Source organism: Penicillium malachiteum, assembly GCF_028827825.1.
Source record: "Penicillium malachiteum strain IBT 17515 chromosome Unknown utg000001l:1.0-8184562.0:1.0-8186909.0, whole genome shotgun sequence".
Taxonomy (NCBI): Eukaryota; Fungi; Ascomycota; class Eurotiomycetes; order Eurotiales; family Aspergillaceae; genus Penicillium; species Penicillium malachiteum.
Genome location: NW_026643094.1, coordinates 2,143,961 through 2,169,242, shown reverse-complemented (window position 1 = coordinate 2,169,242; position 25,282 = coordinate 2,143,961). Strand labels below are relative to the sequence as shown.

The 25,282-nt window shown below is 46.7% G+C and overlaps 10 protein-coding genes across 10 annotated transcripts; 4 read left to right on the top strand and 6 right to left on the bottom strand.

The window, feature by feature from the left end:
• Positions 1–829: 829 nt before the first annotated feature.
• On the top strand, positions 830–3,294 carry N7483_000809 (WD40 repeat domain-containing protein; the record flags this gene model as incomplete). Its single annotated transcript, XM_057084247.1, has 2 exons — positions 830–2,975; positions 3,188–3,294. 2 exons carry the CDS (start codon positions 830–832, stop codon positions 3,292–3,294), a joined length of 2,253 nt encoding a protein of 750 aa, XP_056950396.1.
• Positions 3,295–3,325: 31 nt separating this feature from the next.
• N7483_000808 (uncharacterized protein) lies at positions 3,326–4,087 on the bottom strand (the record flags this gene model as incomplete). Its single annotated transcript, XM_057084246.1, has 3 exons — positions 3,326–3,445; positions 3,529–3,645; positions 3,887–4,087. 3 exons carry the CDS (start codon positions 4,085–4,087, stop codon positions 3,326–3,328), a joined length of 438 nt encoding a protein of 145 aa, XP_056950395.1.
• A 691-nt stretch (positions 4,088–4,778) lies between these two features.
• Positions 4,779–8,687, bottom strand: N7483_000807 (exocyst subunit SEC8; the record flags this gene model as incomplete). Its single annotated transcript, XM_057084245.1, has 7 exons — positions 4,779–5,741; positions 5,797–5,904; positions 5,963–6,111; positions 6,168–6,303; positions 6,363–6,803; positions 6,855–6,971; positions 7,026–8,687. 7 exons carry the CDS (start codon positions 8,685–8,687, stop codon positions 4,779–4,781), a joined length of 3,576 nt encoding a protein of 1,191 aa, XP_056950394.1.
• A 519-nt stretch (positions 8,688–9,206) lies between these two features.
• Positions 9,207–11,701, bottom strand: ampp (aminopeptidase P; the record flags this gene model as incomplete). The annotated part of the gene is made up of 10 exons (XM_057084244.1): positions 9,207–9,454; positions 9,515–9,559; positions 9,618–9,702; positions 9,754–10,588; positions 10,643–10,688; positions 10,748–10,969; positions 11,026–11,087; positions 11,147–11,312; positions 11,380–11,439; positions 11,518–11,701. The coding sequence occupies 10 exons, from the start codon at positions 11,699–11,701 to the stop codon at positions 9,207–9,209; spliced, it is 1,953 nt and encodes a 650-aa protein (XP_056950393.1).
• Positions 11,702–13,117: 1,416 nt separating this feature from the next.
• On the top strand, positions 13,118–14,398 carry N7483_000805 (uncharacterized protein; the record flags this gene model as incomplete). The annotated part of the gene is made up of 1 exon (XM_057084243.1): positions 13,118–14,398. The coding sequence occupies one exon, from the start codon at positions 13,118–13,120 to the stop codon at positions 14,396–14,398; it is 1,281 nt and encodes a 426-aa protein (XP_056950392.1).
• A 565-nt stretch (positions 14,399–14,963) lies between these two features.
• On the top strand, positions 14,964–15,596 carry N7483_000804 (uncharacterized protein; the record flags this gene model as incomplete). The annotated part of the gene is made up of 2 exons (XM_057084242.1): positions 14,964–15,338; positions 15,444–15,596. The coding sequence occupies 2 exons, from the start codon at positions 14,964–14,966 to the stop codon at positions 15,594–15,596; spliced, it is 528 nt and encodes a 175-aa protein (XP_056950391.1).
• A 435-nt stretch (positions 15,597–16,031) lies between these two features.
• Positions 16,032–17,717, bottom strand: N7483_000803 (origin recognition complex subunit 2; the record flags this gene model as incomplete). Its single annotated transcript, XM_057084241.1, has 1 exon — positions 16,032–17,717. One exon carries the CDS (start codon positions 17,715–17,717, stop codon positions 16,032–16,034), a length of 1,686 nt encoding a protein of 561 aa, XP_056950390.1.
• An 837-nt stretch (positions 17,718–18,554) lies between these two features.
• N7483_000802 (bifunctional ornithine acetyltransferase/N-acetylglutamate synthase) lies at positions 18,555–20,011 on the top strand (the record flags this gene model as incomplete). The annotated part of the gene is made up of 2 exons (XM_057084240.1): positions 18,555–19,012; positions 19,078–20,011. 2 exons carry the CDS (start codon positions 18,555–18,557, stop codon positions 20,009–20,011), a joined length of 1,392 nt encoding a protein of 463 aa, XP_056950389.1.
• A 157-nt stretch (positions 20,012–20,168) lies between these two features.
• Positions 20,169–20,534, bottom strand: N7483_000801 (uncharacterized protein; the record flags this gene model as incomplete). Its single annotated transcript, XM_057084239.1, has 1 exon — positions 20,169–20,534. One exon carries the CDS (start codon positions 20,532–20,534, stop codon positions 20,169–20,171), a length of 366 nt encoding a protein of 121 aa, XP_056950388.1.
• Positions 20,535–21,077: 543 nt separating this feature from the next.
• On the bottom strand, positions 21,078–22,118 carry N7483_000800 (uncharacterized protein; the record flags this gene model as incomplete). Its single annotated transcript, XM_057084238.1, has 1 exon — positions 21,078–22,118. One exon carries the CDS (start codon positions 22,116–22,118, stop codon positions 21,078–21,080), a length of 1,041 nt encoding a protein of 346 aa, XP_056950387.1.
• Positions 22,119–25,282: the final 3,164 nt, after the last annotated feature.

The window sequence follows — 25,282 nt, the reverse complement described above, 5'->3', positions numbered from 1 at the left end:
GCAAGGAAATTTTAGCCATCGTCTCGACTGTGTATCAGCCTCTCACATTGAGCGAACTGACATCATTTGCCGATTTCCCCGAAGAATTGTCGGATGATGATAATGCCCTGGTTGAGATTATTAGGCGTTGTGGCTCATTCCTGACAATCCGGGGAGATCTTGTTCTTCTTGTCCACCAGTCCGTCCAGGATTTCCTCACGCAGGAAGCCATCGATGAGATTCCTATAGGAGTAACTCAGCATCACTCAATTCTTTCAAGATCTCTGTATATTATGTCTCAAACACTTCGACGAGATATTTATCGACTCAAAGAACCAGGGTTTCCCATCGAAAGAGTCCAAAAGCCCTACCCAGATCCCCTTGCATCATCATCCTACTCATGTGTCTATTGGATAGACCATCTTGAAGAATACCATTCTCTCACGGGAGAATATGATGAACTTGATGACGCTGGACCTGTGCATCAATTCCTCAAACAGAAGTTCATATACTGGCTGGAGGCGCTCAGTCTCCTTGGAAACATTCCATACGGAACTAAGGCTATTGCAAAACTCGAGAATATACTCAAGGTTAGCTCGCGTACCCTGCTCACTGTATTCAAGTTTATATTCGCTAAAGATGTGTCAATGTCGTCCTAGCAAGCATCCAGGGAGACCGAACTGTTCAACCTTGTTGCAGATGAATCTCGATTCATGCATTATCACATGACTACAATTGAGCAAAGCCCTCTACAGCTCTATTGCTCTGCCCTTTTTTCTCTCCCACCAAAAGTTTGACCAGAGCAAATTTCGAGCACGAGCTGCCAGAATGGGTAACAACTACAACAAAAATGGCCCATGATTGGAGTTCTTGCCTCAATACACTTGAGGGTCATTCTGGGAGTGTGAATGATGTCGCTTGGTCCCCTGACGAGACTCAAATCGCATCAGCATCAGATGATATGACAATAAAGATTTGGGACTCGTCCACAGGCGAGTGTGTATCAACTCTGAGAGAAGAAGAGCATTTTGCGGAAAAAGTACAAAAGGTTTTCTGGTCATCCGATGGATTGATCGCATCAGTTTCCGGGAATTGGGTGAATATTTGGGATCCGGTCTCACAGCTTTGTATAAACACACTTCAATTTGACAACAAAGCCCAACATTCCCCCGTCTGGCTACTGAAAGGGAGGATTGCATGCTTTATTGACAAAACACCAGACTCACCCACCGTCGAATTCTGGGACCCAGTAGACGATATATGCACCTTGAGACTAGAAATGGACGACAGCTATGAAACAGACAAGATTACTTGCTCATGCAATGGACACATAGCGTGCCCCTCCGTTGACAATACTGTTACAGTCTGGGATTCAACTGGTCGACAAATCTCCGTGCTTGAGGGGCACAGTAGTGACGTTTCTTATGTCAAATGGTCAGAAGATGGGCAGCAAATTGCAACTTGCTCAGAAGACAAGTCCCTCAGACTTTGGAATGCAGCTTCCGGGGTGTGTATATCAATTCTTGAGGGACATGAGGACATAGTGGTGAACTGTTCATGGTCTAGCGACGGGAAATTGATATCCTCTTCCTCCTCGGATGGCATGAAAATGGTGTGGAATACTACTGGAGAATACATTGATCAGTGCATTTCCATCTTTTGGCCCGGAGGATACCCCGATTCTATGACCTTATTCCGGTGCAGCGGTGGTAGCATTGCCGCAAACACCGGGGTAGATTTCGAAATCCGGGACTCAAATACCGGTCATTTGCAATCGACTTATGACGGACACACTGATGAGGTTAATACGCTGCTCTGGTCTCCCGATGGAACCAGAATAGTCTCAGCTTCATGTGATGAGACCATAAAAATCTGGGACACGACTGTTACCAATTCCTCGCAAAATTCACAGGCCATAGATATGGAGTGGTCAAGAGATGGTAGCTCTGTCGTGATAGCACCAAGATCAAATTTCGAGAACAAGAGCGTAACTATATGGGATCTTGCGACTGGGGAATGCACCCGAGAGTTCGAAGACGATGAGAATATCGAGTGTATTGCATGGTCACCCGACGGAGATCATATAGCATCTGGATCGGATTTCGGAACAGTAAAGATCTGGAGCCTCACCACGGATCAACTGGAATGTGTATCAACACTCCCAGAAATTTCAAATGCAGAAGTAGTTGGTCTCGCTTGGTCGCATGATGGGGCCCAGATTGCATGGGTTTCGAGCGATGGGGCATTGAGAGCCTGGAACTTCGCAACCGGGGCTTCGAACGATTTTCAACTGCCGGAAGAATATACCAGCCAGCAGCGAGCAAGAACCGATACTATCAACCTGAGACGTATTCTTGCATGGTCATATGATGGGAGCCAAGTTGCACTCATATCCCCGCTCTGTGACAATATTGTGATTTATGATCTCATAACCAAGTCGAGCAAGATTCTTGACAATCCCCTAAATAGTTTCCCGGATTTATCATGGTCATCAACTGGATATCTTGTTTCAACCTCAGGACAACATAATATCCGAATTTGGGATCAGTCTGGCCAGTGTAAACTGGTAATTGAGGGACACAGAGACCGGATCTGGTCCCTTGCATGGTCACACGATGGAAGTCGAATTGCATCAGCGTCAGACGATAAAACCGTTATGATATGGGATGCGCTCACAGGCTCCTGTGACTTCAAGCTTGACATTAAGTATGCTGGTCATTTTCATTTCGATCCATCCGACTCCAATAAGCTACATACTGGATCAGGCACTTTTCTTCTCGGCCCTCATGTGACCAACCATCCCACCAGGGATTCCTTTACTGCCAGTGGAACAGGAAATCACTTAAAGCCAATGTATTACGGTCTGAGTTCAGATGATAAATGGATTACGTATAAAGGAATTAACCTATTGGCATTACCACCAGATTATCGACCAGGTTTTCGGGGTTCACTTGGCTTGTATGGAACAAACATGGCGATTGACTGTGTAGCAGTTGGTTTGTTGATGTTAAAGTTTCCAGAAAATCTCCCCTTTTGCAGAGAGACAGGAGAATGATCTAATGTCGTTTTCATTTTGTCCTTAACTTGGAAACATCGCGAAATCTCAACTTGCAGCTGGATTTGAGGTGTATTTCATGAATTTATTCCTCCAGCCTCAAGTTTAATTTCAGCTTTTACTCATTGTATTCCATATTGATAATAAGTACAGTGAGCACATACACTTTGATCATCTACTTCGCTGGCCCATTATTCGGACTGATCATCATTAACAATACGACTCTCCAAGATACACCTTCTCACATTCATGTCCAGTGAGAATACAAACTCGCAACTGGAGCCAATTTATCTATGAATATTCCCCATATGCCTCAACAGTTGTCTTGAGAGAAACCACCAGAGAGTTGACCAGAGGCGCAACCTCGTGCAGACAGTCCGGTACCGCACCGACAAGACCAAATAGATAATTCTAATATGCAAGATTAGATTATATTAATTGATGTCGAACTGTCAAGATTAACAGGAAAAGACTAATAAAAAAAATTCACATACATTAATGGCATCTTCATCATACTCAAGAATAGAACTGAAGCTATGCTTCGACGTGCCGATTACGGTCTTGTTCATGCTTTTAATTGTCTCCAGGGTTTCTTCCTCCAACTCAACAAACTATAAATCATGATGTTAAATACTAGAGAGCTGAATCATGTTCCTAGGTCTTCCTGAACCTACTGTTTTTATCGCCTGGCATATGCCATGTTGATTATCAGTAGGATCGGTGCATTGTCCCTGGCGTGCTGCTTTGACTAAATTAAGGTGCTCTTTGCCTTTAGTAATAATGATCTATGTGATTTCGATGATAAAATCAGTGTTCATGTTTTCCAAAAGCGGAGATAGAGTAGTCAAATACTACCTTCGCTTCTGCTCTACCATCATGGGTAGCCTTGAGAGCGTCATTCCATTTCTTGGTATGCTCCCCTATGGCGGTCAGATTACTGATAATATCAGCACCGTGACAGGCCTTTCTGGGATGAAGCTGGAATTCCAGTGGAAGATGAAAGGCAAGGGTTGATTCAATTAAGCAGATCTTTAACAGAAGTTTCCCAAGCATTATGGATGTAGTCTGAGGTGTTAGAGATCATCGATACCTTCAGGTTCGGATGAAATACTACTATGTAGTAAGAAATTTGTACAATTTATATCCACATGTGCAACATTTGAATATGAGGAGATTTTATCTCAGTATGATGCAATTGACTCACGTGCTTATACACTCCGATATTTTCCCTTGATCCATATCATGATGGTAAAACATTGGTGGTGATGCACATGCACTTTTGCCTATAGAATCTAGCATATCCCGTAGAAGGGTTACCGAAACGTCCCGTGTGCTACAATTTTAAAGATAAGAGAGTGGCACAGAGTGACACGCATGAAGGCTTAAATAGAGTTCATCCAATATTCCCCTCTATCGACGTTTCATTGCATTGGCGTGTTGCACAAACCACTGTTCCTTCATGCAGCCCTCCGCGGCTAAGCACCGGCAACATTGAAATGACGTCTCGAGGTTACTCCTCAGGCGGCATTTACTTCCTGACGTAGATAGTCATCTTATCAGATGATGCCCAAGACACTTACGCGGGATCTATGTTGTCAGTGCTACCCATGACTCGGATCTATCTGTGAATCCGTTCACCATCTTACAAAATGTGACATCATGAAGCTATTAAATAGGGAACAAGATTTGTGAATTTCTAGCTATGAAGTAGATAGACATGGGACCAAGAATCGGGTACAACCCATTATCGTGCATCCCACATCACCTCATTCAGACGAAGCAACGCATCCGCACTGGCCTTCCTGGCGGACATGAAATCTTCCCGATTCTCAGCACCACGTGGACCACGCAAGATCTCCGAGAAACACAATTCCACCAAGATGCGGAGCTCCTCATATGTGAAGGGCTCGCCATTGCCAGCAGCGAGGGCCTTGTCACCCTGCGCGGCAAAGGCTCCCTTCTCCTCACTCGCGTAGTCCAAGGCCTTCTCTGCGCCTTCAAGGAACCAATCCAGGAACTTGGCGCTGCGTGGTAGCGCGACTACCTCCTGGTCGATAGTCGAGGCTGGATCAGCAGTTGGGTCGATGATAATGTTCTTGAGATTCTGTTGAAGAACAAGGACATCCAGTTGTAGACGCAGAGCGCCGTTCTCATTCATGGCGCCAATGTAGCGCGTACAGGCGACAAAGACGCGATCGATGAATCTTGCTAAGCCAGATGTGATGAACCAGCGTTCTGCAGAGCCAAGATACGTAGAGATGTTGGTGTCAAATGCGATCAAGTCGCCATTCAACTGGAGAATGGTCGGGGAAGCAGCTGTTGGTTGGTTCATGATGATGTGCCACCAGTTATCTAGTGTGCTTGGGGATGGCGTTGTGGGTTCGGAGTTGCGGATATTTGGGGGGTTCGGACCGGACATCGTTCTCGTTAGCATATGGATAACACCACAGCGAATATCAATTTGGAGGGTCAGGAGTGCATTAGATCCAAGCAGGTGCAAAGAATGAACAGTTTCATCAAATGCTGCTGCAGTCTCTTGGTTCAGGGGTAGATGCACCGGTTGGCTGATACTGTCGCGCTTAGGCTTCATGGCCCCGAATAGGGTCCATCGGCGGGATGGTCTGCCATTGGAAGTCAAGCTTGAGGAACTTGGCTCGTGAGATGGATCGACAAGTCGGATTTGTGCAAGGTGACTGCCCAGCCATTGCTATAGAAATATTAGTGGATAAATCCCAGTGATCACCGGAAGAGATGTTCCTTACCATGCTGTTGTATAGAAGGGAAAGGGCGACAACCGTCTTCGGGTCCGAAATGATATCATACGGCTCCAAAGGCGTTGTGTCAGTTCTCTTCAACAAGAGATCGATTTCCTGTGGTTGTTAGAATTGATTCAAAAGTAGACAATTGAATGGTATTCGGTGATCTTACAGTGTCAATGAGGGTCTGCTTTTTGGAGCCAGCTCCTTTCCACAATTCATCGACCACGTCATGGATGTCACCAGATTCAGCAAATAAGGCAGCAGGCTTCAATTTCACTCCACCCCCATTGTTGCGTGTAGACACTCTGGTAACCATAGCTAGACGATTGTCGGTTTAAAACTAAGCTAACTTTGGAGGGGGTTCAACGACTCACCTTTGTACCATCCACAACATTTGTCGTAGTAGGTCACGATCTGATCAATCAAAAGCTGGGTGAATGCCTGATCGTGTGGGATGCTTGACAGCATTTTGCTGAACTCTCGCACAATCGTCATGAACTTGACCGTACCCTACAAGATTATTTGTTAGCAAACGACTTCCAATAACCAAGGAGATTGTTTTGATTTACCTTGAAAATAGGTCGAGGAGAGACCTTTGTCCATTGAGGATCCTCTGTGAATGCATCCGCAGCGATGAAGCTTAATGTGCAAAGATCCGTAATGGTCTCATCCAGTTGGGGCAGAAACACGTTAACCATGAAGTCATCAAGGAAGGAGGTCAATGTGCCCATAGAAATGTCGGAATCGACTGGCACGATATCTTTGAGGCGCTGTATGAATGACAATGATGGCGGGAGCAAGAGCCTCATATTGAACACACTTGGCTCAAGAAGAATCTTATGACCCGTTCCGGAATTACCTTGCCTGGCTTGTGCTGCATCAGTCGCGGAGGCCTTTTGCCTAGATTTAGACACAAGACCAGGTACTGAAGATTTGAGAATTTCGTCCAGTTCATCTTGCTCAGCTTTCATTTCTGAGTTTTGATCAATATCGGACAATTTGAACATTTTCTAAGTCGAGGTTAGCTACCAGCATATCATTTTGGTCCTGACAGTAAAAACCTTGTTCTTATCCCGATTATTTGTGTAGAAATTACGCCGAGCTTCTGTCTCCTCGCTTCGAGTCCTAAACGACGTCTCTCCATCAGTTGCAAGGTAGTCATGCAACAGGGAGCGAATCTAGATAATGTTAATCAAAGGTGTACTAGAAATAGTAAAGGGAAAAAAACTCACCTCACTCTGCAGAAGCTTCCACAATTCCTTAAATCCATCTCCAAGGGTATCATTCTTAGTTAAGTGTTCTCGCTCCACAATCGCTGAGACAACATCATGCACAACGCGATGCCCCTCCGCAATTGACTCGAATTTTGCATACAAAGCCCATAGAAATTCTGAAAGCACATGACCGCGCTGTTCAATCGTTTCCGTTGGCAAGTTAGACTTGAGCTGATTATCATGTGATGAGTAGCTGCGATTCGGAGTAGGGTAACGAGCATCAACCTCGGCATTTGTTTTATCAACTACCGAGAATAGCTCGACTGGCAAGCGCTGCTCAATGCGATCCACAGCGGTATCAAGATGACCCATCTTGTTCAAAGCCTCTATCAATAATTGGATGTAGGAGAATGTGTCCGCTTCTGGGTTTCGAGACGCATCTTCAATCATGGGAGTAGAAGCGTCGAACTTTGCCAGGAAACTATACACAGGCCGTTCCCAAGTTCGATTGCCTGACCAACTGCTTGGGTTCGACTCTTTCTCAGTGACAGGTGCTTTCCAGCGGTCTGCGCAATAAGGAGACTTGAGATATAGATGATCATGTAACTCTTCAATCAAAATATCTGTAAGCGAGATCTCTTGATTGTTAAAGTATGCACGAATATCCGTTAAAGCACCAATATCCTCTAGCTCAGAGCGCCGCAGTAACCGCAATCCAGTGTGAAGCACTTCAACTGCCGCGAGGAACCGCTTGTCTGAGATTCGAGACTCGAGCTTCTCTGGAAGAGACTGGATCTCCTCGATCTGTGCGAACAATTGCAGGATATCATCGTAGTTCTGAGAAGACGTAGCCAGTCCCTTCAGCTCAGGCTTCGTTGATAGTAATCCAGACTTTGCCTCCTCCAGGGAGTTTCTGAGATTGCGCACTCGGCTCTGGGAGCTGGAGATATTCGATTGAATCTTGTGGTACGTTCCGATAGAACTGTTAAATCCCTGGTGATGCTCATTCACAATGGACTTCAAGGTCTTCTGGATCCGAGCATGCATGTTCAAAAACTCCGGCTCTCGATCTGCCTTACCCAATGTGCTCGTATCCATCAAATTCAACGCCACGTTGACAGGAATGCATTCGGCATCCGTCATGAAGTCCCAATCGCGTTGAATCGCCTGCAGCACCTCTTCCACAGACTGTTGCCCTGCGGTATTGGATACCACAGTATTAGGCGATGCAATATTGGGCGGTGCAGCGTTGGGTCCTGCAGGACGGAGCGCATCAGGCACGTTCCTTTCGCGACTGCGAGTATCCGCATAGCGACCATTATCCGACGATTGATTCTCCCTCGCAGTCTGGTATCTCCTCTCGGATTCCCCGTTCCTTGGTCGTGACCGCGAAGTAGACTGTGAAGAGGATTGCTGTCTCTCTCGATCCGACATATCACGTCTCCGTTCTGGCGATGGACCCGGTGAGAGCGACGGCGATTGATTCGCTTCAGGATAGAATCCACCGTAGCCACCAGGTCGGCGATCTCGGCCTCCTCCATTTGGAGCGCCATTACCTCCTCGACCGCCGTACCCGTTCACACCGAGGCTCTCATTGCTGCCGTATCTCCCATCATCAAACCGGCCGGCATCGGAGCGTCCGTAACCGTTGCCGTTACCGTAGCCAGGTCTCCCGCTCATCCCCGATTATTTCGCAGTCGTTTCCGTCGGTGTTTATGTGGTTGTTCGCGAACGTGGGCGCCTGCGACAGGGGCGGGCTTAGGCGGGGCCGCAACGGGCGTTTGTTGGGCAGAGGTGGAACTGCGTAACTTTAGGTTCTGTTGGCTATGCGCGTTGATGGTAAGGAACTGCGACCATTCTTCTATCGCAAAGTCTAGGTGCCGAAGAAGGCAATGCTTGCGGAGAAGTGAGCAATTGACAGAGTGGTGTCCGGGGCGGGATGGGGAAGTCGAAGTCATGGGCTCCACATGAGCTTCCGCGGCCACATTCTTGTGTGTACACAATTGTAGTACAGATAGTACAGATACGACAAATGCTCTTTATGAGTTCATAATTAAAATGTTTTATTATTTGAATCTACTCGGTATGATGATGTTCAGGAGAGGTTTTTACATCTCTATTTTAGAGATGTGATTTGTGATCGAGTCCGCCTATGAATATGATGATATGAGATGAAACAAATGCCACGAAACCATAAACTTATTTAGAGATGGGCTTGGTCTCACGCTCGAGCCACTTCTGACTCAATTCATCCGAGTTGAAGTAGTGGTGTGTCTTGTCCCACACCTCAGCATGGTAGTCGTTCACCCACTTGATCTCAGTATCGCTCAGCAAAGATGGCTCAATCAGGTTGCGACCAATAGGGGTCATAGTAACGTGCTCGAAGCCGATCCACTGCTTATCACCGAAGTTGTGAGGAGGGTTGACTTCGCGAGCCATGATAATGTCTAGAAAGATGGGGTTATTAGCAATTTAACATGAGAGCATGGATTCTGAACGGCGCTTACTCTCAATACGAATACCGAACTTTCCATCTTCGTAGTATCCGGGTTCTGCAAATCCTGTCAGTACTAAAACAAAAACAATTATCTGTGGAGTAAAGTCACGCACCATCTGAGATCACGTTTCCGGGGGCAATTGGAACTTCGGTGTACTGGACACGGATGCCAATGCCCATGGGGCCCTCGTGGACATTCTGTACGCTGTCAGTGAAAAGTTACTCTGAGTTGATTCAGGGACGAATTACCAGATAAGAACCAACTCCGTGGCCGGTGCCATGGAGGTAGTCCAAGCCCTCCTTCCACAGGTGCTGACGAGCCAGAACATCAATAGCGAAACCGCTGGTACCCTTGGGGAAGACTGCGGTATCGATGCCAATGCAGCCCTTAAGGACCAGGGTGAAAGCCCGCTTCTCGAATTCGGTAGGTTGGCCGAAGTGAAAGGTTCGGGTAGTGTCGGTGGTTCCATCAAGGTACTGGCAGCCGGAATCACAGAGATAGATAGCGTTAGGGTCGATGATCGCGCAGCTGTGCTTCTCAGGCTTGTAGTGAATGATAGCACCGTTAGGGCCAGTGGACGAAATAGTGTCAAATGACAGACCGGCGAACAACTCGTGCTTGGAACGAATCTGCTCCAGCTTATCAGCGGCATCAACTTCATCGAGAACGGTTTTCTTGTTGATGAGCTCATTCTCGAGCCAGGCGAAGTATTCGGTCAAAGCTGCACCATCCCGAATGTGACAGGCACGCATACCCTCCAACTCAACTTCGTTCTTAACAGCCTTGGCATCTCCAATAGGGCTGCGAGACTCCTCGACCTGCTCCTCGCCTCCAAGGGCAAGGCTCAGGGCCCAGGAGGCTCTGTTAGACAGCAAGAACTTGGTAGGTGCCTCTCCTGTAGATTGGCTTCTAGCACTGCTCAGAGCCTGAGCATCGGCGTAGATAGAGTCGTATGGCTTGATGATCACATCGTTGCCAAGATGAGCCTTCACCTCTGGGGTCAGCTTTTCTTCCTCCACGTAAAGCTCTGCTGTGGTTGGGGTGATGACAGCGTATGAAAAGAACACAGGGTTGTAAGGGATACTATTGGGAGTTAGCTGCTGTAGATCTCAAAGTTTGCGGTAGATACTTTCGTACTCGGTTCCTCGCAGGTTGAACAACCAAGCAATTTCATCCAGCATTGCTATTACCCATAGTTAGATATCAGACAAGACATGGAAACTCAAACAAGGCTGATCATACAGATGACGAATCCCGCTTTTTTCTTCGATTCCAAATCTTTGCGCAGATCGGCGATCTTATCCTGGAAGGTCTTGCCGGCATACTTCACCGGGTGCGCCCGCACCTTTTCGCTTGGGCGAGAGGGTCGGTCCTTGCCCCAGATCAGGTCAACCAGGTTCTGTTGGATGCCTACCAAGGAAGAGCCATTCTTCTCCAAGGTCTCTGCCAATTTGCGTGCGCCAGCTAAAGAATCGCGGGTTAGCTATGCTGGCTGGACAATTGAGACTGATAACACTCACAGCCAGTGATTAAGGACGGGTCGACACCGACGGCCTTTCCGCCCTGAGCTTGCTCCGTTGTCCTAAAAGATCTTCAGTTTCCCCGATTCGTTACAACCCTCTGAACTCAATATGATCATACCATTCTTGCCAAGTAGGAACACCTTCCACTCCACGCTTCAGTAGGGTCCAGTTGCTATCGAGCTGTTTGGCGGCCTGGTTGAAGTACCGTCCATCGGTGTACAAACCAGCCTGGGTCATAGAAACGACCGCAGTACCGGCGGAACCAGAGAAACCGGAAATAAACTCTGTACTCGAGATATCAATTATAAGCCGAGGGGTTTAGGACGAGGGTATGAGGGCGGTCTTGCTAACCTCGACGACCATCGCACGGGGCAATGTACTCAGACTGGTGGCTGTCTTCGGAGGGCACAACTATTGAGAGAAGTTTCAATATTAGAAAGCGTAGCTTTGAAGAAAGAAGTAAGAAAAAGGACAATGACAATGACATACTGTACACATCAACCTTGTGCTCTTGCATCAGCTTTCTCAGCTGCGAAAGCCGAGCGGTGGTATCCACGGTCCCCATGTCGATGGTGTAACGTGCACGGGTAGTTGAAAAGTATCTTGAAGGGTTGAGTGGCCTGAGCGATCGCAAGGATGTCCAGGGAAGGCGAACGGGATATGAGAAAAGCATGGACAACGTGGTTGTGGAGGGCGGCAAGAAGGGTGGGGTGCACACAAGCAGAAGGCACGCGGGGAGCAGACGAGCCCAAGCCAGATAAGTGATAACGAGCTTAGAAGTGCCGATTCGTCAGCCCTGGAGGGTGCAATGCAAATGTTACTGGCTGCCCGGAGAGACAAGAGATGCTTAAGGCGGTTACCGCCGGGTTACCGACGGTGTCTAGCTTAGTCTCCACTTGGGGGGGAATTGTCACGTTTGCATTAGACATTGGCATTATTAGATTTTATATTGATATTTGAAAAAGTTTATAACTTAATCTTTATTCAATTTCAACGTTCTCATGGATAGCGCTGCAGAACAATCATAGTTCAAGTTACAATGTACATAGTAGCTTCTGGCTTCAGTGCAAGTACCGGCCCGGTCAAACACACTAGCTCAACCCTAGAGCCTCTTCTCTCAAGCCATATGGATTCAACCGTGTCTTTCTTCATCCTGGTGGATCCTGGTCATCTCTCCCGCCAATTACAGTTTCAATATTATTGCCCATTATCAATTTTTATTATGCAAAAAGCCGCAGACCAATATAGTGGAGGGACTCGGACTCGGTATCTCTCAAATGCACATATAGTATGCACGTGCGAGTTATAGTAGCAAGATCAATTGAAGGCTACTATTTAGGTACATGAATATAAGTAAATTGAGGCTCATTGAGATTAGGTTCACATTTGCTGCCGGTCAACTGATATCTAATTTATCTAGGCTATTTCCAAAGACATTCAGTAAATGAACCTAGTCCTTACTGTCTACTACATACTTCCATAATAACACCTATATTCTACGGAGTAGCAAGAGCTAGTTTCGAGGACCATTTTGCTTTGGCACAAGATTAAATTTTCAATAGTTAAGTTGATTGCACTATTCGAGTCACTTTAGAACTATACAATATTGGAGGATTCCAGGTTATATCAGACCAATGGGCTAGTACTCCGAGATCAGTGTTTCAACAACAACTTCATTTTTTGGCCATCGATCTAAGTCAAAACTCGAGAAATAAAATTTCAGTTAAATTGAAATTGATAATCACCATTGAAAGATTAAAAATTCACACATATAATTCCGTATTGATCTCAACTCTACATGGAATTTGGTCCCAATTAGCCTAAATAACTGCCGTTCCAAGGTTATCTTGTACGACCGCACTGCCACACGAGGCGGTGCATTATAAAAATAACATCCCTTTCGCGCCCCTACACGATGGGGACTAAGTGGAGTTATTTCGAAGGCAGCCGCGCTACATTCTTGCTCCTCACCGCAACGGCATCATGACCGTGCACTATTTCTGCCCGAGGCTGAAATTTTTGCATCCTCCATAAGATCCACTCTATGCCCATCTGATTATACGGGGTTGAATTTCTCTCTGACAAACTAATGCCGCAAATTTATAATACCCCAGAATTTTTGCTTGCTCGCTCGGATTCCAGAAATCCAGCAACCACATGTAGAGGCATTACTGGCCAAGGCCGGCCTTGTCGCCGCTCCTTGGCGCCTTCTGAAACCCCGAGTCCAGCATCAACTCCTCGAAAGAGTAATCAGCAGGCCGGTGTGCCAGATTTGGCCTCTTTATACTGCTGGCAGCATAAGGACCAAGCTGTTTCGTCAACACCGAGCAGCGCTCCAACTACTATATCGGCCAAGCCGAATCGGAAGTCCAGCATCGACACACTAATGGATCGACTCGGTGTTCTCGAAATCAAAGATGAAAAACCGGCTCCAAATGGACGCAAGCCACGCCCAAAGCAAACTTTTTGCTGTTTCACTATCGCTGAGGACGAAGAGGACCGTCGCCCAGCTAGACCGGTACAAAAACCCATGCAAACTCGGCCATCGCAAAGTACAAGACCATCTACGCAAAATTCAAACCAAAATGTACAGCGTCCACAGTATGAAAGTGTCTCCTCGGCTTCACAGACAGCTTTGAAGCCTCCTGTCCCAAATATACGCCAATCTTCATCGTCGTCACAAACCAAGTCCCTGCTATCGTGGATTCCCTCGACACTGTCTCCGAAAACAACATCTGTGCTTCTTACTGAACTAGCAAAGCCTATCTCCGATGCCGATGACGACGGATATATTTATATGTTCTGGTTGACACCGCAAACCTCAGCAACACGCAGCGCTACACAAGATCCACTACCGAGAGACATTGCATCTTCGCTACTCCCATCAGCACCATCGGGCAACAGTAATTTCCGACCTCCATCTCAGCCTCGCAGTATCAGCGATGCTATCAATGCCGCGCGTGATCTTAACGCTCTAACCTCAAACCCGACATCAACGACGCCGGGGACACTCCGATTGAAAATTGGTCGCACAAATAATGTGCATAGAAGGATGAATGAATGGACGCGACAATGCTCGTACGATCTTACTTTGATCCGCTACTACCCTTATACACATGATGCATCTTCATACACTTCTTCATCACCGGCTACAGCTATGGTACCAGGTCGGAAAGTACCGCATGTGCATCGCGTGGAACGGCTGATTCACCTTGAGTTGGGGGAAATACGGATACATGACTTGGGGAAGTGTCCAGAATGTGGGAAGGAGCATCGAGAGTGGTTTGAGGTTGAAGCAGCGAAAGAGGCACTGCAAACTGTTGATGAATGTGTGCGTCGATGGGTTTCTTGGGCAGAGTCTGTAAAATAAATGGTCCTGGAACAATCCAGATGTCAGGACTTATTTTGATCTTGATTGCCTGCCCAGGAGCAGTATGTAACGTATTATGACTTGCATTTTTGCATTGTTATAGTTAGATATAGATTCAAGTGAGCAAGAGCTTTCAAACTGATTGATATTTTGTATAGAAGTGGACCTGCACATGTGTAGTCTCCGCCAAGTTCCAAGGTTCGGAATCCGAATGTTATAGCTTCAAACCTACCACTACGCTTCTTTTAAATGAAATAGATCTATATTACTATGTAGTTCATTCTATTGACATCAATTGATACCACATTCATATTAATTCCTCCAATTAAAAATGTACTACTGTTTAACCAATCCCCTGGCGTCCCGCGAGCACCTGCCCAGGGTGACCATGGATGACATCATTCGGTATCTACTCGGACCAACAACAACTCCGTGATCATCTCAACTATTACTCCAACTTACTTCTTACTAACATTGAAACACTTAAGCTCCCTTCAACCTCGGCATTGAGCCTCATCCTCACTCTCCCCTCTCCAATCCATCTCCATCCTCCACATAAACCACAATGGCCTTCCAACTCTTCTCCCCTCCAATCCTCCGTCTCGGCCTAGGTGTCGGCCTCGGTCTCTCCGCAGCAACCCTCCACCCCCTCTCCCCCTTCCGCGCAGCTCCAATGCAATGCCAATACAGTGCTCCTTATTACCGTCCCGAGTCGCAGGGCAATGCGGATTCCGGCTGGGCGGTCAAACCTGAAGATCCTCTACTTCAGAAGCAGGGTCGTACTGGTATCGCTGCCCAGGCTAAGGCTGCGTTGCTTTGTCCTGAGAATCTGCGACAAGTAAGCTTGGGAAGTGTGCTTGGATTGGTGGCGGGTGTTGGACTCAGGGCTTTCTCTCGGGTCCTGGTTGTTGTTCTGGGTATGGGTGTTGTTTTAATTGAGGTGAGTATCTATATCCCATGTATTGCAAATGAGTTCCATTGCTGTACATCTGATTCTTGTGAGCTTATATTCATTATATACGAACATGCTAACTTTGATCCTCAGTGGGCCGCTTCTAAGGGGTATAATATTCTTCCGCTTGAACGTCTTCAAAAGTATGTGAAGAATGTGGATGTGCAACGCGCATTATCCTCACACCGGCCCTTCAAGATCAGCTTTGGAGCCATGATGGCGCTGGCGGCATTTGGACAGTTTTAGAACGACTGAACCCCAACATTGAATTGTGTACATATAGATTTGGTTCAGGCGCTTTATGTCTACAAGACCAGTTGACTACACCAGCATTTAGATAAAAAGACAAACCGCCTGGGCAGTCCAAATCTTGATTACATACTATACTAGGCATTGACCATCATCAAATTTGGAAGCTCCTCGCAAGACCGCAGGAGTCTAAGGAAACTCTTACACAGCGGCTCATATTAGGCAAAATCAAGTTGAGCAACCTATTACACAGTCATATGGTTCTACTAGTAGTTCTCGGGTTGTGATTCGAATCAGGCGGCATCTCAAAGATAGTCACATCTACAGTATAAGATAATGAATTTCTGAAATGCATGTTGGTACATGGTCTATTTCATACAGGGGTATCATGACATCTTCGATCTATTCCATACAACACCAGGAAAGGGGATCTTATCCAAGCACCAGATCCTCCAACACGCCCTCCATCTCATCACGAGATAATGGTACTCCCAGAATCTCCATTCCACTGGGATCCATACGCGAGGTGATCATCTGGTGATCGTGGAACTCCTTCAACAAAGTACGGAACATCATCTCGGACGATGCAATGAATTCCTCTGTTGCTTTCTGGTAAAGCAAGCGGAATTCGATACCATGCTCCTCGGCAGACTTGTTTCCATCTGCGCCCTCGTCATCGGACTGGTGACCATCATCCATAATGGTGATAACCTCCGTCAGCAAAAGGCGGTACAGGTTACGAGCGTTCTCCGGTAGACTTTTCAAGACGAAACCAACACCATCTTTGCCGCCGGCACGTTGGCCCTTCCGACCTAGCAAAGAGTTTACTTCTTCCACGACATCCGCTTCGACAGCAAATGGAGTAAATGTAGTGCCGTCGTGGAAGACCAGATTGAACTGATCACGTAAACTGATATCCCACATCACGGTGAAATTGGGTGTGTCAGCAGTGACAAGAAGACGGATACGAGGGGTTGCAGCAAGACGGGCGAGAAGAGCCTGGTTAGCTGCACGACGCAGAGGCGGAGCGTCAACCGAGTTGATGAGCACTGTAATCGGGCCTTCCTCAATAGGTCGATTATTGAGTGCTGATTGAATCAGTTCCAGTACTTCCGTGGGCTGGGCACCCAATTTGGAGGGCAGATCGTCGCCCAGCAGAGCGGTTGCAATCATAGCAAAGATCGAACGAATCGAAATACCGGGAGTGTAGCCATTGACAATGATGATTGGTGGATTTTCGGTGGATGAATGGTGATACAGCCAGTCTGCAAAATTTTGTACAAGTTTTCGCTTCGATCCGTATCCAAACAAACAAATATTGTAGTCCTCCTCAAACTCGAACTGCCATTGCTGGAATGACCGGTGATGCAATGAAAGGAGATATTCCTTCTCCTCTTTGCAAGGATCCACGTATTGGCCCAGTTTCTCGAAATATTCCTCATGAGTCAACAAGGGAACCTTGTTCAGCGTAGTGTTGGAGGTCTTGCCGGTGCCGGCACGATTCTGGAAGAAATAACGTTCGTGCGCAGGGAGTTCGCCTTCTGGTGTCGGTGATCGCTTATTTTTGGCACCCTTTGGTCGACCAGCACGACGCTTAGGAGCTTTAGCATCTTTAGCCTTTCCTTTCTCCGCATCGCCCTCCTCCACGCTTTCCAATATGGGTTGAGTTGTTGTCTCTGGCTCGGGTTCGTCGTCCTGTAGAATCTCTGCTGCCAGCTGCTCCGAACCATCCCATTCGGCATCCTCATCCTGTTCAAACAGCACCCTCGCACTCTTCTTCTTCGCAGATTGATCGGCCTTCTTTAGTCGAGACGGAGTACCCGCAGAGGGAGTCTTTGGTTTTGTTGGAGTCGCGAACAAATTTCGAGCCTTGGATTTATGGGTGGGTGTCTTCAACCCCGATTCTTTCAATGAGGGTGCGGAAATTCCATTGGACTTTTTAGGCGTAGATTGACTAGGAGGGAGTTCGTATGTGACATCGCCGTTCGGTGGTGACTGGTTCGGCGCATGGCCGTTCGGGGCGCCATTGGGTTTTGCCTGCGTGGTGCGCGCCCTTTTCGGGTTCGAGCCAGCTGGATGGTCATTTTCCAGACCGGAATCCGAGAGCTTACGCTTCATGGTGGACACGTCAGAGTGCAGTTCTTGATGGAAGGCCAAGGGGAGGAAGGAATCAACAATACCATCAGATCCGGAGAATGTGCTACAGGGGCGCGATGCAAGGGATTGGCTTGTCTTGGACCCAAAGACTTGTCTCACTGGGCAATCGTACTAGTTGAGTGGCGGCAGTTGATCGACATTGGGGAATGTGACAATAATGAACTTGGGGTTTGTTCTTGAAGAACGATTAAGGTGGAGATCAAAGTTGTGTCTCCAATCGCGCGGGTTTTCTCCGACTCCGCCTTTAGTCTTTAGCGCTATCTACAGCGCCTCGGGCGCGTTGTTCGAGGGATTTTAATCATGACTCAATTGCCTATCAAAATTTGAGCTCTTTTTTCTATCTTATTACGAGTCAATTAAATAGACAAAATGTATCTGCCCTTTCTGATAGCCAATGCCTATTCATATTTAAACGTATCAAATCCATGGTTTTGGTCCAATGTAAAAGGTTGATTCAGGTCATGTGAGTGCCTCAAGAATCTCCCAGTGTAGATCTTCTCTATCCTCTTCCAATTTACTCAATTCACCCCAATTGCTCTCTCGTCAAGTCTGATATTTTGCGTGCAATCTCTTATCGCTTTCGAGTAGTAGTGGGCTCATACCGCGCAGTTGCTTCCCGGTCTCGGAGCTACGGGTAGCTTTTCGAGGTTCCCACAGTAGGTTATTTGAGTCACCGAGCTCTGGCTCATCGCAAACCCATCTTTAAATAGTCAGAGGCTCAGAGCTGACCGTAATTTTGTGAACCTGACTAGACATTGGGACACTTTCCACATGGTTGCCAACAGCCAACCCGCCACAATGGCGGTTAACTCCTTTGCCCGCATGATGAAGGGCCAGGTTCGGTCTTACTCCGCACCATTGGATATGGCCATTCCGGCCTCCAAGCAGCGCTACATTCCTATATCAGGCACTTACCCTCAAGGTTTCCTGGTCTCCGGTACCCATGTCGGTGTCAAGGCTTCCAACACTCGATTCCCCGACCTGGCCTTGATTGCCTCCGAAACACCTTGCTCCGCCGCCGCTGTCTTCACTACGAACAAGTTTCAAGCTGCCCCAGTGCAGGTTAGTCGACAGACATTGAAGAGCCGAAAGGGAGAGGGTATCCGCTCTGTGGTTATCAATGCTGGATGTGCCAATGCGGTCACAGGAAAGGGTGGTCTCGAGGATGCGGTAAGCATGGGCCGAACAGTGGACGAGTGCAATAGCGCCGAGAAGGATAGCTCTTTGGTAATGAGTACTGGTGTGATCGGTCAGCGGTGAGTTCAAATGGCTCCTCAATTGCATAAAATATCCCATGGACCAGCCTCTCATATTGTTATAGATTGCCCATCAGCAAGATCCTTGACCGCATCCCAACTGCCCATGCCAACCTCGCTTCATCGCACGATGCCTGGTTGACTACTGCCCGCGCCATCTGCACAACCGACACATTCCCCAAGCTTATGTCCCGTGAATTTACTCTCCCCTCATCCCCTGGTCGCACCTACCGTCTGGCAGGTATTACCAAGGGCGCCGGCATGATCCACCCCAACATGGCAACCCTGCTGGGTGTTCTCTGCACCGATGCCGCCGTCGAGCCCGCAGCCCTGCAATCCATTCTCAAGCACTCTATCTCCCGCTCCTTCAACTCGATCTCCATCGATGGTGACACCAGCACCAACGACACCATTGCCGTTCTCGCTAACGGTGCCGCTGGCGGCGAGACCGTCCGCGCACCCTCTTCCGCCTCCGAGGCTAGCGCTGACTACCAGGCTCTGCAGGCCGTCTTTACCGATTTCGCCCAGCAGCTTTCCCAGCTTGTTGTCCGTGACGGCGAGGGTGCTACCAAGTTCGTTACTGTTCGCGTGCGCAACTCGTCTGACTATGAATCTGCTCGTCAGATCGCCTCCACTATTGCTCGCTCTCCTCTTGTTAAGACTGCGCTGTACGGCCGCGATGCTAACTGGGGTCGTATCCTCTGTGCTGTCGGTTACACTCAGGGTGTTGCCGAGGGTGTTGTTGTTCCCGAGCGTACCTCTGTGAGCTTCCGTCCTGTGGATGGTAGCCCTATCCTGAAGCTTCTGGTTAACGGTGAGCCTGAGACTGTTGATGAGGAGCGTGCTAGTGCCATTCTACAGAATGAGGATTTGGAGATCGAGGTTGATCTTGGTGGTGGTGAGAAGGGCGCTGCTGGATGCGGTGGAGAGGATGCTGTTTACTGGTTCTGCGACTTCAGTCACGAGTATGTGACTATTAACGGTGATTACCGTACTTAGAATAAAATTTCTGTATAGCGAGTTGAATTGATTGCGTTAATCTACATGAATGAGTACGGTAGAATAGAAATTTATATCGAGTTATGGTTTAATTATCAGACGACATGGATTATAAAACTGTGCCCAGTGCAGATGATAAAATTTGTTCAAACTACAGCTAAGTATCATCCCTGTCCTCCCCATCCTGCTCATTCAAGCCATCGCCAAGCGGCCTATCAATATCAACCACTTGACCACTGTGTACTTCTCCTTGTGACAATTGCACTTTTTGGCCGAGGCCATAGTCACGCAAACCAAGAGACGCCATGAACATAATGACAGTCAGTATACTAAACGAAATAAACACGATATTTAAACCACGAGCATATACAGCCAGAACAAGTCTTTTGTCTTCGTCCGAGAGTTCGAGGTCTGGTAAAGACAAGGCTGACGAGGTCAGCCGCGAGATAATCTCAGGACTGAACCTTTCCTTGAGACCAGCTTGCAAAATATTGTTCAATATTGCTCCAGAGACTGCTTTCATGTCAGAAAAGATACGTTAAATACCCAAAAAGGGGAAACCCAGACTCACCTGTGATCCCAATAGAGCCACCCATATCCCGGATGAAGTTCCGCAGGCCAGTAATGACTGCGCGATCAACATTATCGGTCCCTGCAAGAAGACCAACGAGTACTGCATGATGTTAGTTGAAGCTATTTTGGACAAGGAATACTCGAGCTACCTGGCTGCAGCCCACATCCAACGCCTATACCTTCCAGAATGCCCGTTATGATGAAGAGACAGAATGGTGTCGTCTGCCCATAGGTTGATTTGAGAATGGCACCTATTGCCCACGAAGCTGCTCCGATGCTGATTACAGGCTTATAAAAGCCTGCCAGAGACATCACGGCACCACTGAGTCCTGATGTCGCACCGTGAGCAATCACCATCGGAAGGATAAGCGCCCCTGCTGCTGATGGACTCAGACCACGCACTATTTGGAAGTACAAGGGCAGATAGAACAAGTTTCCCCAAAATACCCAACCAATGAATATGTTTATTGCGAGTAGTATATTCGTCGATCGATTATACTGAAACAATCGCACTAAGCCGGAAATCCGTAGTTAGAAATGGATGCAAGTAGCCAATATTGACGATATCTGACCTACTTGGAAGAATGGGTAGTTCAACTAGACGCCATTCGATTATCAGGAAGGCAAGGAACAGAAGAACACCGCATATCAACATGCCAATAATTAGTGGTGAGTTCCACGGCAGAGCTGACCCTCCTTGCGATATGGGAATCTGTACGCAGCTTGATGTCAGTATACTATGCAACTCGCTCTTGGGTAATCGGTGCAACTTCACCTGTATCAAGATCACGGCAACCATGCTTGTCAGCACCCCAAGCCAATCAAGCATCTTGAGTTTGTGTCCAATATTATCTGCAGTTGCCACTGCTGGCAAAACAATAGCCAACAGGCCCACCGCTGACACTGTTAGGGGACATATGAACCAAAAAGCCCATCGCCAGGTTATCCGCTCAGTGAACAGACCCCCAATCACAGGTCCAAGTCCATTCCCCAACGCGACCGCCACACCTAGCATCCCAAAATAATAGCCTCGTTGATCAAGTCGCGTGATATCTGAGATGGTAATCTGAACAAGCGCGTTCAGCGCACCCGCTCCAAACCCGCTCAACGCTCGCGCTGCGTATAGTTGTCCGGCATTCTGAGAAAAACCAGAGAGAAGGTTTCCAACGCCCATGATAGTGAGAGCTGTAATCAGACATGTTTTTCGCCCAAGGATATCCGACAAGCGACCGTTGATCAGCTGTATACTCGTGCTCGTCGTCAAGAAGCTCGTTCCGACCCAGGAAATAGAAGACCCTGCATTTAGGGCTGCTGCGATGGATGGCAAGGTGGTTGAAATGGCAGTTTGGTCGATGAAGGAGGTAAAATGCACTAGAGATAAGGCCGGGATGACGACCAAGAGTCTCTTTCGGGGAAGGACGTTTGACTGTCGATCTTGGAAGTCTTTAGGAAGGAGAGGGGTTGTCTCACCGGGCTCCAAGGCTGTTGGGATGGTTTCGCTATTGGGATCTGGGCGGCTGGATGAAGGATTCATCTTGCTGGGCCCAGTCAGCTCATCGCAGACGACATTTAAAGGAGTTACCTTCCAAGGTTTTCGATGGTTATAGACCAGGGTACCTGTCTCCCTCGTGCTTTCCAATTAAATTTGCATCTTGTTGGCTTAAAAACAGAAGGTGCCAGGATTTTTCTCTAGTCCGAGCCCTGAATTATTCCAAGGTTCTGACTTAACCTTGAAAGAGCCTCACAACTCTATATCTTCAACTTGAAATTTAAGTAGAGTGGAAGACTCCGAGTTTGAGTTGCAGAAACACTGTTAGCATTTTGGGATATTCCGGTGCTGATTGAGGGATTTACTTTCAACTTCAAGGTTTTATCGCATTTTTTACTACTAGTATCAATTGCTGATAAGAATCTGAGATATATGAAGTCTCGTTACATTCACGTCGTACTATTAGTATCACTGGCAATCCAGCTTTAACTTGAGCTTGACCATACTACTAGTACTAGTTGCTAGTAATGTTTAGGTTAAAAATGTCTCACCACATTCATGGATGCACCTGGCATTGTGTGTCAAATACCAGCTTTGGAATCATATAGATTCCAATATTCAAGTTCTCTGTGCACTTTTGCATATGCGCATGCCCAGCCGCCCAGCCCTGTAGATGATAGTCTCCATATGACTTGTAACATCATTCCAATCTTGGCATGAGTCGTACAACTTGAAAGCACCAAGCGGCGAATTAGGGGATCTTGGCCTTGACTAGATTTGTTTCAAGGTTTTGCCAATTTCAAGTTCTGTGAAGGTTTATTGGAATCTTTGCATTTCAAATATTGACAGTCTGCACATATACGATTTTGAAGCGATCTAATGATGAAGCCTCAATCTCCCAGCCCTTACATCTCGCATAACAGCCTCCATCTGCAGATTTTATAAGACAAATTTACAGAGTATATAGGAGTTATCTATTAACGTGATTCCCGGTTACCCGAGCGTCCCGGTAACCCGAGCGACACATCAAACAAAATCACATCTGTAGCAACCTAAGTTTTTTAAACATTAATCATGCCACCAATTCGCTCTCAAAGATCTCAAAAATTAGTATAGCAAGAGGGACCCCTATTATTAGCTATTAAAGCTATAAAGGATGGTCAATATCCCTCGGCTGCTGCTGCAGCACGCGCTTTTAGCGTCCCAGTCTCAACCTTGAAGCACCGGATCAATGGGCGAGAATTTTGGGATGTAATTCGCCATCCTCGCCATAAATTTACTCTTTTAGAAGAGAAGTCTATGGAAAAATGGCTACTCTCTATGGATTCTCGAGGAGCAGCTCTCACACATGCTATGTTGAGAGATATGGCCAACTTACTACTCCGATCGCGTGGATTGACACCTTCTGACCCCCCTCCGAAAGTTGGCAAGAACTGGACCACAGAATTTGTCAAAAGACACCAGTCCCTTTCCTCTTGTCTCTCTCGTAAGTATAATTATGAGAGAGCTCTTTCCGAGGATCCTGAAGTCATTCTATCCTGGTTTAAACTTGTTGAAAATACTATCAAAAAATACGGTATCACATCTGATGATATCTACAACTTTGACGAGTCTGGATTTGCTATGGGAATCAATTCAACTCAAAGAATTATCACTTCTGCGGAATATCATGGCAAAAGAGGTGTCTTACAACCTGGGAATCGAGAATGGGTCACTGCTATTGAGTGTATCGGTGCTAATGGTGTTGTGCTTCCACCATATATCATTTTCAAAGGAAAGGTCTTTTTGGAGCGCTGGTTTCAAAAGCCACCACTTTGGGGTGTGAACAAAAGTCCTAATGGATGGACAAGTGATGAGATTGGTGTTGATTGGCTACAAAAGCATTTTTTACCTTATCTTCCTATACGGAAAGGGAAATATGTGTTGCTAATTCTAGATGGACACTCATCACACTTGACACCTGAATTTGATAAAATTTGTAAAGAGAATAATGTTATCTCTCTTTGTATGCCTGCTCATGCATCTCACTTATTACAGCCTCTTGATGTTGGGTGTTTTGCAGTCTTGAAAAAGGTGTATGGAGGGCTTGTTATGGAAGAGATGCGTCTTGGTATTAATTCTATTGATAAAGATGACTTTATTCAACTCTATCCTATTGCCCGAGAAGCTGCTTTTAAAGCTCAGACTATACAGAATAGCTTTAGAGGTGCTGGTCTAGTACCTTTAGATGCTAATCATGTACTAGATAAGCTTAATATTCAGCTTGAATCATTTTCATCATCTCAACCACCTGAGCCACGACCAGGATCTTCTAGCAGTACTAGTGATCTCGATACACTTTGGAGCCTCTCGAAACTGCAAAAAACGAATTCTAGGATCAAGAAAGGACTTGAACCTTCATCAGAGACTATGACCTCGCCGCTTAAAAGAGCTATTGACCGGTCGCATGATATGACTATTCGACTAGCTCATGAGCTCATCTTTATCCAAGATCGTTGCGCCAAGTTAGAGACAGCCAATAAGAAGCAGGTGAACAAGAGGACTGCTAGTAAAAAGCAGATCTCGCATGAAGGCAGTCTGCGAAGTTTGAAAGAGATTGAGTGTAATGTGGTGGAAGAAAAAGATGGTGGAAGGCAATATATATCTACAACGGAGGGTGCTACGGAGCCACTGGTAGAGCCTCCATTACCCCCTGTGTCTATCATACGGCGCCAGGTCACTTGTTCTGGTTGTGGAACTAAAGGACATACCTATTCTAAATGTCCTACTAAACTTATTTAATTATTTAATTGTGTTTTGGTGTTGAAATTTGAGATTGAAAAAGTAGGAAATTTGAAGTTCTTGGAGCATCGCTCGAGTAACCGGGACGCTCGGGTAACCGGGAATCACGTTAACTAGTAACTTGAAAATCTGCTAACGTAATTCCCGGTCTCACGGGTCTCGCGGATCACCTCAAAACACCATACTAAACACGATTTTTCATAACTTCATATTTTCAACATTCAAGGCAGGTCACATAGCCCTAAGGTACCTTGGTGTTTAACGTATTGTACTAGGTATTTTTATAGGTTCTAGAAATATTTTGGAGCATGATAATGTAGATACATATATCTTCATCGCTCGACCAGAGTGTATTTTTGGTAATGTATGTAAATAATCATTTCCTGAATCTGCCAGCTATAATACTCTACTTCTTTGACTAGAGATTT